At 38.5% G+C, this 12,783-nt stretch overlaps 1 protein-coding gene across 2 annotated transcripts in view; it reads right to left on the minus strand.

The window, feature by feature from the left end:
• LOC117291945 (neurobeachin-like protein 1) overlaps window positions 1–12,783 on the minus strand; it is a 70,921-nt gene that overhangs the window by 52,069 nt on the left and 6,069 nt on the right. For both annotated transcript variants that reach the window (XM_033773967.1, XM_033773966.1), the window contains exons 3-14: window positions 11,630–11,721; window positions 10,132–10,299; window positions 9,224–9,305; window positions 8,662–8,780; window positions 7,682–7,755; window positions 7,060–7,154; window positions 6,417–6,599; window positions 5,007–5,097; window positions 4,090–4,196; window positions 3,363–3,545; window positions 2,695–2,938; window positions 1,476–1,681 (exon numbers count right to left, since the gene is read on the minus strand). In XM_033773967.1, coding sequence (XP_033629858.1) covers window positions 1,476–1,681; window positions 2,695–2,938; window positions 3,363–3,545; window positions 4,090–4,196; window positions 5,007–5,097; window positions 6,417–6,599; window positions 7,060–7,154; window positions 7,682–7,755; window positions 8,662–8,780; window positions 9,224–9,305; window positions 10,132–10,299; window positions 11,630–11,721 — 1,644 coding nt within the window. The remainder of the gene's footprint in view (window positions 1–1,475; window positions 1,682–2,694; window positions 2,939–3,362; window positions 3,546–4,089; window positions 4,197–5,006; window positions 5,098–6,416; window positions 6,600–7,059; window positions 7,155–7,681; window positions 7,756–8,661; window positions 8,781–9,223; window positions 9,306–10,131; window positions 10,300–11,629; window positions 11,722–12,783) is intronic.

Consider the following 12,783-nt stretch of genomic DNA (forward strand, 5'->3'; position numbering starts at 1 on the left):
CTACTTTACGGGTTAACAGAACTGAGCAATGTCTATTTCTGCGAATCTCCGTAAAGCTACAACCAATCAAATCGCAGTATTATCTACCCCTTGGGGGTGCACTTTTGGTGCTTACAAGTTGGACACACTGGTGCACATGGTATGGAACTCACATAAGGCTTTTAATCAGCAATGTGAAAGGGGAACCAGACAGGCAGCGAGGCAAAATTATTCTAACCAACCACAGAGAAAGGACCATGGAAGGAGTAAGAACGAAATCCAACAGACCATCACCCCAAACTTGTCCCTTAGAAAATGACATATCATAAAACTCTTTCCTATGGATTCCTTCATTCAGAGAGAAGTTGTAATAAACCAGCAGGATTTCAAGTAAACGATGAATCATCTCTGATCGACGGTTGACTATGGAGCATACTTTGAATAACTCAGTATTGCATGCAAAAAAAGCAACCATGTGGCTGTTAAATCACAGGTGCTGGCGGCAGTGATCATTGTTTGGAAGTCCCGTGGCCGAGCGGTTAAGAGCAACGAATTCAAACTCTTGTGTTTCTGATCAGCAGAGAGTGTGGGTTCAAATCCCCAGCCGTGACACTTGTGTCCTTAAGCAATACACTTAACCATTGCTTTGTCTTTCGAATGGGGCGTAAAGCCGTTGGTCCCATGTGTTGTGTAACGCATGTAAAAGAACCTAATGCACTTATTGAACAGAGAAGGGGTGCCCCCCGGTGTTCCTGGCTGTGGCTGCTGAATGCGCCGTAGCACCTTGTAAACCCTAAAAAGGTGCTACATAATATGGTCTCAGAATTCATCGCTTCAATAACCTATCTTTCTGAAAGTTTGTATATACTCAGCGCCTTAAGTACCTTGTGTAGTAGATACATGCGCTACATAAGACTTTGATATTATTATTATTCATTTGATGCTGGGACGTTCTAATTCCTTCCGTTGTCCTTTCTCTATGGACCAACAGTCATGATGGATTTCAAAAGCAATTATGAAAAGTATGAACAGGTACTAAGTTAAGGAGAATGGACGAGAAAGTGTAGATTCGTAAATAGAATCTACGAGCCGAAGGCGAGTACATTGAAGTCAGGAATCTACACTTTAGAGTCTATTCTCCGACTTAAACTATTTCACCCATTGGTTATGAAACACAGTTTCAATGAATTGGATTTCTCAATAGTACCAACACTAATTAGTCAAATAATTGTGTTACTAAAGAGATTTTTTTCTCAACTGGAAAATGTTTTTGTAAATTGAAAAACGTGTTTTTCAGCTATGTGTTTTTGCACTTCATGCTAATCTTTCAGTTTGGAAAGACAGTAATTTTCAAGTTGAACTATTTACTAAAGTTTGTCATGAATCTACACTCAACTGTAGATTATGTTACAAATCTAAGTGTAGATTTGCAACGAAGTGTAAATAATCTACACTTTCAACAATAGAGTGACGTCACAGAAATAGTTTAAACTTACAGAAAGACTTTCTTGGAGGTCAAAGTAATGATGGGCGCCCTGCTTGCCTTCCTTGCGCGCCATGGTCGATAGCGCGTGCATCAGTCGCAGACACTTGGGAGACAGCGATTGGTCGTCCGATCCCCTCATCAGACCAATCAGACGCTTGAGTTGTGATGAGTTGATGCTGTAAGAACCCAGAGCTTCCATCAAGACAATTAACCTCTCTGCAATAAAAATAATAATAATAATAATAATAATAATAATAATGAAATGCATTTAAGGTTAGAAAGGTGTTTTAAAGGATTTGGGTACTTTTTTTAACACACAACACCATGTCCACAGATTCATCTGTAAATCTGTAGACAATGTGTTTTTTTGTCCTACAAAAAGTACATAGACCCTTTAAAAGTAGAATATAATGATTGACACAAATATGCCTCAAAAATGCCTCGAAGAAGTTTGTGGAGTTTGAGAACAGAGTATAGTTTTTCTTTATTGATTTTCATTGAAGATAGTAAGTTGAAGTAAAGTTCACAACGTTTTGAGATTTGAAGTTTCAATTAGGTTAAGTAAGGATAGATACATCATTTTGGTTTAATTTTGGAGGAGATTTTATTTGAATCAAGGAATTGTAATTAGAGCCAAAGAATATTGAACATACATTTTGATTGATAGAGTTCGATGAGGAATTTCATAATTAAATATTGATGTATATAGTAAATTAGAAGTGTTTCTTTCACTGTTCATTTATTTCATGAGTGCATGGCTTGTTCGTCTTTCTTACATTTGTTGTTGGGAGCCACCTCCCGTGGTTATGTGACAGCGTGCCTTTCCTTATATGTCGTGAACTAACACAGCACACCAATTTTTTGAGTCAAATTTTTGACTTCACGAAATGGCCGACCATGTTAGTTTCTAGAACTGACACTTTCCTTCATTGTCTTCTCTGGGGTTCTTGGCTAATATAGTGATTAAAGCCCAGTTCATACTTCCTGCAAATGTGAATGCGACGCACATTTTGTCGTCACTTGGCTGTTTCCGCAGCAATTGTTTTGCAGTAGTGGAGCACAAGTCAACTAATGCGAATTATTTACTGCGAATTTGTGACGTAAAAATTTGTATCTCATTCGAATTCGCAGGAAGCATGAACCGGGCTTAAGTTTTAAGCTTTTGTTCAAGCGTCCTTCGCTCCACAACCAGAATTACCGAATGAAATAAAATTGTCTTCAACTCTGACCTTGAGTCTTTCTGTGGAGACTCTCTTTGGCCTCCAGGGCGTCTAAGACAGTTGAGAGGATTCCCTCATTACAGCACTGCATCCTGTTGTAGTCGCTCTGCGTACAGCAGGAGGCAAGGCTGTTTGACAAGGAGATCTGTATCTCCTCCGATTTCAGACGCGGCAGAAGACGCATCAAGATGTGGGCTGCCCCAGTGTTATGAAGGATGTGCTTGCTTTCCTGTTTGTATGCTGTATCCACCATCTATACCAAAATTTAAACTGATTAGTTTTAGTTTTACTATTGGCAATTACTAAAAACAATTGTTAGCATAAAAACTTACTTGGTAGTAAGCAATGGAGAGCTGTTGATAGTATAAAACATTGTGAGAAATGGCTCCCTCTGAAGAAGCGTAGTTTTTGAGAAAGAGGTTATTTCTCACTCAAATAATACAAGACTTCAGCTGAAGCCTTTTACTATGCATCTGAAAGCAAACAAAGGTGTTTTTCTTTCATTATTCTCTTGCAACTTTGATGACCAATTGAGCCAAATTTTTCACAGGTTTGTTATTTCATGCATACCTTGGGATACACGAACTGAGAATACTGGTATTTGACAATTACCGAACATGTCCAGTGCCTCTAAGAGGTACGAGCCACATAAATAAATGTTCATTTCAGATGCTTACCATGTCTAAGAGAGCTCCAATGAGCTGCTGAGATGGTTGCCCGAGGGCAAGGAGGAGGTTGCCCAGCCTCAGGTACCCAATGGTCTCCCTGAAGGACACTTTCGCCATGGGGCAATCGGCCTTGACCGCGGCCATGATGTGAAGACAGAAGAAACCTGTCAGCTGTCTCGTGCTTCCCGTTTGCTGTAAACATCAAAATGAGTTCTTCAGTTATTTATCAGACTTGAACTAGATACACATTCCGGAGCTCAGAATAACACAGCTGCACAGTGTGATGCAGGATTGCGGATAGGCCTGCATTGGTCTAGGTGTCATCGAAGTGGCAGCAACACTTTTGATGTAGAAGCAGTACAGTCGTGATGTAGTCTTAAATTTGCCAAATTGCCGGAATTTGACAGCGACAGTGCCCCGACTTGATACATTTTTGAGATCGGGGATGATCGACATGGTCTTCGTAAGGCTGCAGGGTTGTGTGAATGGTGCCTAGCGGTTAAGAGCACCGGTTAAGAGCACCCAACTCAAGCTCTGGTGTTTCTGATATGCAGAGTATGGGTTCAAGTCCAAGGGGTGACACTTACATGGTGCTGTTAAAGGAATAGGTCTCATACTTCAAATCTTAGCTCCAAAATACCTTCCAGGAAAATTTACTGAGCACTTTGATACACTCTTAGGGGTGCGACAAAGTGCTATATAAGAATCCAGTATTATTATGAGATGTAGTACTCACAATAGCTTTCTCAATGATGTTGATGAGGACAGTGAAGACATCCGCTGAAACAAAAGCTTCTTGGAGGGCAAGCTTGCGTCGACTGTGAAGAATCTGTGGTATACAACCTGTGGAAGAAAGCCAATCCGTTTAACTCATTACTTCTTTGTAAAAATAATGATCATTATAATAGTGGCTTCTTATATAGTGCTCATACATTGTATCTGTCACTCAGTAACGCTCAAGGTGCTTTAACATTCAGTATTTCCTGCAAGGTATGTGGATCTACATTTGAATTATGAGACCTGGGGTCGATTTCACAAAGAGTTAGGACTAGTCCGAACTTAGGACTAGTCTTAGAAGATATGAAAAAATGTACGGCTGCCTAAGTCAGGACGAGTAACGCGTCCTAACTAGAGATAAGGATAGTCTTAACTCTTTGTGAAATCCACCCCTGCTCTTTTAACACAGCACCATGTAATGGTTTACAAGGTGCTGTGGCGCAATATGCAGCCAATCAAACCAGTGCACTGGGTTCTTTTATGTGCGTTACAAAACAAACGGGACCAAACGGCTTTACATCCTATCCTAAGGACGGGACAAACGAACACAAGAAACATTGTAAAGAACAAAAGAATATCAGTGTTATTACTAGGTGAACTATGGACCATTCCATTTAGGTGAAGCGGAGAAAAATTGAAAAGCCAGATTTCACCAAGTGGTTAAATTTTGCGACAATGCATTGTTGCAGTGCCTCGAACTGAAATTTATTAACTTTATTAGTTAACAAGTTATTAAAGTATAATATTCAAAAGAAAATTAAGAATTATTAACATCAAAATATAATAAACCAGAGATTTATGGATCAATAAGTCCAATAATTTGTAACTCAACTGAATCCCAGCAGATTGAAAATGTCAACAAAAAGTTATACTCACGAAATATTGCTAGTTGAAGTTGATGTGGCACTTTATCACATGCAAGTTTTTGTAGTAACTGCTGCACAATTTCAGTTAACTCAACTTGTCTCTAAAGTGGAGGATGAAATTCAGTCATTAAAAGTTCAGCACGTCAAAGAAAAATTGTACTTTATACAAGTACTTTATACTGATAATTCATTATACACCTATCCGGGCATGCAAGTGCTGGATGCCGCACGCCACTGCTGCGGTGTACTTGTGCCTAATTTTGTGCACGAAGACACAAGAAAATCGTTTTCCTTTTCACTTTTTTATGGGAATTGAATGTCTTCCTCGACAATCTACGCAATTTCCCTGATATGGCTGCATGGTGTAACGATGTACTACATTCTTGATAAATTTTTAAAATTAAGCAGAAAGTAAAATACTGGAATTCTGACAAAAACTGCCAATGTAATGCATTTTAGCGACTATTATGCAGTTTCCTCGTCTGTGACCCCCTAACTCACCTAAGACAAGCACCGTTTTCAAGATGATTCGGTTTCTTTTTAGTTGCAAATATTTGTGGTCAGTGATCTACAATGGTATATCATGATGTCCTGTCAAGGAAATTGTGTAAGTCGTTGAGGAAAACATCTAATTTCCATAGAGAGTGAAAAGGAACATGATTTTCTCTCGCAGTAGTGGCGCGCGGTGCCCAACACTTGCGCCCCCGGATTGGTGTATACAATGTGAAACCTTAATTTCATAGAGCTGTTTTATAAGCAGGGCCCAAATTCATCAGGGCCCAATTTCATAGAGCTGCTAAGCACAAAATTTGCTTAGCATGAAATTTCTTCCACGGTAAAAACAGGATTACCAACCAAATGTCCGTTTTTTGCATATTGTTTGTTACTGGTATTCAGCTGTTGTTTGCTTATCCTGAAAATCATGTGGAAATTTGGTTGGTAATCCTGTTTTTATCAAGGAAGAAATTTCATGCTAAGCAAATTTGTGTGCTTAGCATCTCTATGAAATTGGGCCCTGCTGCTCAGCTGCTTAGCGGCCGATTTTGTGCTTACTGTGTGATTTCCATTTGCTGCTTTACCGTAAGCACACAAAAAGGCAGTCTAACCTTCCGGTGCATAATGCACAAAAATTAATGGCGTAACAATACAAATCCATGGGAACGCGCAAGATGGTCGCCTAATTTTCTTAGTAACCCGTAAAATACCTTTGCAATTTTTTTTGCTGCAATAAGCACAAAAATTTATGTGCTGTGAAGCAGCTCTATAAATTGGGCCCAGGAATTATTGCTTTACAATTTTCTGCTAAGCAAAAATGGCAGGGGGGACCAGTCACAGATTGTACTTGTGTCAAGGTATTTTGGCTGGTAACCTTGTTATGGTAAGCATAACTTATGCTGTGCTTACATTGTGTTTTACTTACATGCTCCGGGGCACAGCCATGAATGGCCAGAACCATCTGAACGATACACTTCAATGCCAGTTCCTGCACCAGCTGAAGGGAACCAGTGTGGACCACAGTGAAGTCACTAGAGGGCGCCGGTGTGTCCAGTAATCCAAAGAGAACGTCAACGGTTGCAGGGGAAACTGCAACTTGGGCATTTTCCTGTCAACAGAAAAATATGGTATCTTTTCAATGTTGCCCTTGAAGAGAAAAAAGAAATATATATATAAAAAAACCTATACATCTTTTATACTTAAGATGTATAATAATAAACAATGTACATTGATTTTGGTTTTAACCATATACACCATAGTGTTACTGTATACTTTCCTGAGCTCTGGGGAAAAAACCACCAAACATTAGTACTTAAACCAAGGCATTTAGGCTCCCCAAATGTTTAGTATTCTGCCTTTAAAAAAAAAAAGGGAGGGCTTTTTTTATAAAACGCCGCCCGACACATTTTTATGGACAATTAGCTGGGCTATTTTTCAAAATGATTCTGTTGTTTGTCTGAGATCGTTAAAACTTATCCTTTTTTTTCTGTTTAAACAAAGAAAAGTAAAACACAAAAAAACCAAATCCAAACTCTTCTACAATTAGTAAAACGACAGTGCATACAAACCTGCGACCCAGTTAAAATGGCACCAAACATGTGAATAACTCTTATATGCACATCAATAGACTGCAACAACTGCCAGGTAACATCTTGCAAACAGTCTGAAAGAGACAGGGTTCAAAGAAAAATTGTTTCAATTCAATAATAATTCATTTTGATACTGCCCTCGAGAACAAATGAACAAATTATTTTTTACTTATCAAAAGCACAAAATATCTGTTTATATATTTGTTGAATGTTGAAACCATTGATGTAGTATTAGGGTCCAAAAGTGTCAAGTAACCATCAACTACTTTGGTCATGGCTTATCGAAATTGTCCGGTACTACCCACGGTACAAATTTTTAGAAAGACCCAAAACAAATAGTTTAATTTTGTTTTGGTCAGGGGGGGGGAATATTGAGGTCAAATTTAAACCCTGGAAACAAAAACTTCCATAAAATGCACTGGGATTTACTTTTCCTCTTTCTAGAAATTTTCTAGGCTTGGAAATAGCTCTTTGTTGTTGCAAGATTGCTCGATTACGAAAGGCACGGCGTGACTTCACGATTGATAACAAAATGACACAATATTGTAATCGTTCAAGAACTGGTTTCACAATTTTTCATAATGATGAGGGAAAACCCTACCGTAAAAGAAAGGCACTAGTTCCACGCTGAGGATGGACGATTTGTACTTATGATGAGCAGGATTAACTTGTAAGCTAAACATGAAAACAAAAGAACATAAATAAATGGATGCTACCTCAAACTACCAGGGGGTGAGAGTCATTACTAACAAAAAAGTCTGAAACTTGGATACAAATTCAAAGGTTTGTTGAAGTGATGCCATTTCTGCTGCTTGGTAACCCCTGGGGTTATAGATTCCAAGGAGCTTTTGGAAACAGTATCCAAAGCACCAGAGAAGTAGACCAATGTGCAAGATTTCTTTATTTGTGGAAACAAATATTTTCAGATTTTCTTCACCAGGCCAACATAAAAAGTCTGAATTCAGCCAAAAGTCTGAACAATCTCATACCTGAACTATCCCTCACATCACTTCACCTAGTGTGATTTTGACTGCTAAATCAACTATGCCAGCCTGCAATGATATCATAGTGAATGCATCACTTTTGACCCGATAAGCCATTTGCGAGTTAGATTTTTAAATTGTCTGGTACAATACTTGCTTAGTCACAAGTGACCGCTTACCTTTGAATTCCTCAGACTATAGAGATAGTTGCTATGTCAAATGGTTCGGGGCAAGCTTTTGCATAGCAACCTGCACTCATTCAGAATTATGTATGGGTGTTCACGTTACTACGCAAAAGCTGGTCCTGAATCATGTTTCATAGCAACTGACTCTATATAGAGGACCAGATTTAGACATTTTTTTCATGTTGAGTCACACAAATTGCAAAAGTTTGTTTTATTGCTGATTATTGTTTATTGGGTAGTTATTGATGACATATCCAAAATCGGACGAGAGTTTCAAGCCAGAAGTGACCTAATTTGCATATTTAAATCAGGTGGTAATTAGCAATCTTTAAAGTCAATTTTTGTTGTGAAAAGCGTTTTAGGTTATTGTTGTTATTATAAACTTGTTACTATTTATAGAAAACAAAACTTACTTCATGATGTACTTTCTCCATATGTGGTACGGGTCGTACATGCACTCAAACAGATGGAGCACATGAATAATGAAGGACACCAGTGCAGACTGGTCCCCATCATCTGTGGCAGCACTCATCTGAAGGTAAGAGTAAATGATCATTTTTGAAAGCTGAATTAGGAAAAACGTTTGCGTAGGCCACTTTTCTTGACCCTATTAAAGGGGTTTGATACCTTTTGTAGACCAAGTTCTTTTGGCCATGACATGAATCCCTACTCACTGTGAATGAGGATGTATGTAATACAATTTACCTGTAGAAGTTTCAGCTTCATTAGTCTTCAAATTTTGTTTTGAGAAAAAAAGCGAAAAATCACGAAGCGAAATACCAGTACTGGTAAATAGGTTGTTCATGCTAAAATAATTTGTGTGACCTTGTATTATACTCATTTCTCAAAAACTACAGAACATCAGAAAGTAATATTTTATGGGAAGCTTATTTATTATCATTATCTTCAAACCATGCAAGCTTAATGTAAACCTGTGGACATTGTGTTTTATGGCGTACAAACTTATCAACTTACCTTGTTTAAAATGCCGGTTGTCATAGGAACGATATATTTCAGATACTCACAAGAGGCAACCAGCGCAAGATTGTCATGATGCCTTTAAACAAAAATATATATACAAAATAAATTTCACAAAAAAAGTAAGTCAGTAAGCAAAAATATATAGGGGTTGTTGGAAGTTTGCTCAGTGTGGACAAATAGGAAAAAACTAAAAATAAGTAGTAAACTTGCAGGTAAACTGTTTCTGCTAAGCAAGATTTTCTGTGCAGGTCACAATAGCACCCTCAAGAATCCTCTTTCCTATACTGAAAAAAAAATAGAGTGTCTGTGCGATCTATATTTTTCCATTTTAAACTACTTTTCTGAAACGATTTAAAGAAATCCAGCACTAGCACATAAGCAGAGAATGGTGATCGTAAGCGCAGAATTCAGCGGTAAGCAGAGCTATGAAATTGGACCCTAAAATGAAATAGTATTCCGAGGCTCATACTTCTTAAATGTCTTTCAAGGCTTCAAATCTAAACCTTAAGCGCCGAATAACGCAGGGATGAACACAAATGCAGGAAGATTCCACTAGTTAGAATACCAAAAGCGCAGAATTTGGGGGGTAAGCAGAGCCATGAAATTAGGCTAAGGGGCCCAAGTTAAAGAGCTGCTCAGCCCACAAATTTACTTAGCATGAAATTTCTTCCTTGGTAAAAACAGGATTACTAAAATAACCAACTTTCCACGTGACTTTCAGAGTAAGCAAACAACAGCTCAATACAAGTAACAAGCAATAGGCAACAAATGGAAATTTGGTTGGTAATACTGTTTTTATCAAGGAAGAAAATTCATGCTAAGCAAATACTTAGCAGCTCTATGAAATTGGGCCCTGGTCAGCGCATGAAGGAGTTTAAGAGTGCTTCTGCAGAGACACATACCTGCATATTATAATCAGCATCTGCACCAGCTGTTCAGCAAAGTTGACCGTCTCTGGCGGCAGGGTCTCACTCTCTGCACACTCCTGGGCACATCCCGCTAACTGCTTGGTGATCACCTGCAAGATGGTACTTGGCAGTTTGGATATCCCGGGACCCTCCAGTGGCTGTCTGTTTGCAAAACAAGTATTGACAAATATTCTAGAAAATTTGAGATATATACATTGATAACCTTACACTTTTTTTTTGTATAATTCGTTTGAACTTCATTATGAGACCTATGTATTCTTTTTACATAGCACCATGTTATGGCTGTCTGTTTAATAATAACAATAATAAAACTTATAATGCTCACATATCCACCCTGCTGGGTGTTCAAGGCGCAGTAAAAGCCATATATAACGAAACAAAAGAAAAACAGATGCAATAAAATTAGTCCTTGAAAACCTGTGACATATAATGATAAGTTTTGAGAGGAGACTCAAAATTTGTGGTACAAAGACAAGATCTAAGATTAAGTGGTAGAGAGTTCCAGATGCGTGGCACAGCTAAAGAAAAAAGACCTGTCACCCAAGGAGGGTCCAGACTTGGGTTCAATGAGGAGAAACATGGAACTTGATCGAAGATTTCTTGACGGAGTGTAAACTTGAAGTAGTTCTGAGATACAGTGGGGAGCCTTTGCCAAACAAGTATCAACAAAATGTTCCGAGCTAAAAAAATAGAGATATAATAACCATACTATACTTTTTAGCTTCAAAGAAAATATTAAAAACAAAATCATATCTTGCTTTATTTGGGGGTTTTTTCTTCTCATTTCGAAGGTGAAACTCTTTCTCAAATTTGAACCAGACCTTAAGAAACATCTTCAAAAATTACAGTACTTTACAAATTTGCCAAGGAAACTTGTTACAACTATGGTTTACAAGGTGCTGTGGCACAATATGCTGCCAATCAAACCAGGCACCCTCGGGCAAACCCCTTCTCTGTACGATTAGTGCACTGGGTTCTTTTACATGCATTAGACAACACACAGGACCAACGGCTTTACATCCCATCCAAAGGACGAAGCATCATGGTTAAGTGTCTGCTTAAGGACACAGGTGTTCTTAACCGCTTGATCATAATAATAATAATAATAATACAAGGTATTTATAAAGCCCTCTAACTAACAGGGGAAAGTACCACAGCGCTGTACACACAATTAACAAAAAGCATAGAATAAACAATAACAAATAAGCAAACAAATCAGTTGAACAAGTGGGTTTTGAGAGATTTCTTGAAGACTGCTAGTGAGCTAGAGTGGCGGATGCTGTAAGGTAAATTATTCCAGAGTTTGACACACCAGATGAAATTTGTACATGGATGAAGGACAGGGAGATCTGGGGACACTTCTCTCGAGACAGCATCGACCAAGGACACCCACGATATAGAAGAATGTTATAATTGGGAAGCTTATTCAGACAACAAATCAAATTCTATGAGCTGTGACTAGATTACTCACCCTTCTTCCAGATGATTGAACTGCAAATCAATTTCTCGAGTGTACTGCTCGATAAATTGCTGAAGATACTTCTTGAAGAACCCAACATCACGCTGATGAACAACAAGATAAGAAAACAAAGATACTTAAAGCCATTATACACTTTCGGCACAGAAAAAAAAATAAAAGTTCACAGATTTACAAATAACTTACAGGGTTTATAGAAGGTAGTGGTGAAAGACTTCTCTTGAAATATTATTCCATTAAATGCTTTACTTTTCGAGACAACATTAAAGTACGAGAATTACGGATTTATTTTAAACACATGTCATGACACGGCGAAACGTGCGGAAACAAGGGTGGGTTTTCCCCGTTATTTTCTCCCGACTTTGATGACCGATTGAGCCTAAATTTTCACAGGTTTGTTATTTTTTATATCAGTTGTGATACACGAAGTGTGGGCCTTTGGACAATACTGTTTACCGAAAGAGTCCAATGGCTTTAGATACTATAATTGCTTCTCTTTACCAAAGGGGTATAATTGGGTACCTGTGAGTTGTGTATGAACAAGTCTTTGGAGTGCTACGGTTGCCCAGGTTGTATACTCCCCAGGGAGCTGAGAAAGATTAAAGGAATGCTATCGGCCCAATGACCAGGGCACTATTGTACATATATGTAAAGCATATTGAGACGGTTATTGTGAAATGCGCTAGAAGAACTAGTATACAAATATTGACTGCTTCGAGTGCTATGGAGCGTTCTATTTTCCCGAGGCGCAGCCGAGGGAAAATAAAACAGTCCGGGGATCACCGAGGGAGTCGTAGTTTTAACCATAGCACGAGTTCAAGCAGTCAATATTTGTTTTATTACACCACAACAGACTATTTATCATTTTCGTACACGTAACATTCGTACGCGCGTTTCAGATACACAGATGCACAACTGATCGGGTTCGAGGTGGGTAAAATAACGTCTGGGTACTGCACGCCGTGTGATAGTTGTCGGACTATCACATGGCAAACGATGAACTATCACACGGCAAACGATGCACTATCACACGGCCGCCGTCTAGTAAAACTAAGACATATCATGTGACGCGATCTAAACCAATGAAAAGGCCGAATATTTGTAAGGGGTGTTATAATTATTAATATCACTGTTACGTTTCTTACAAA

The sequence above is a fragment of the Asterias rubens genome, chromosome 6 (assembly GCF_902459465.1).
Source record: "Asterias rubens chromosome 6, eAstRub1.3, whole genome shotgun sequence".
Classification (NCBI taxonomy): Eukaryota; Metazoa; Echinodermata; class Asteroidea; order Forcipulatida; family Asteriidae; genus Asterias; species Asterias rubens.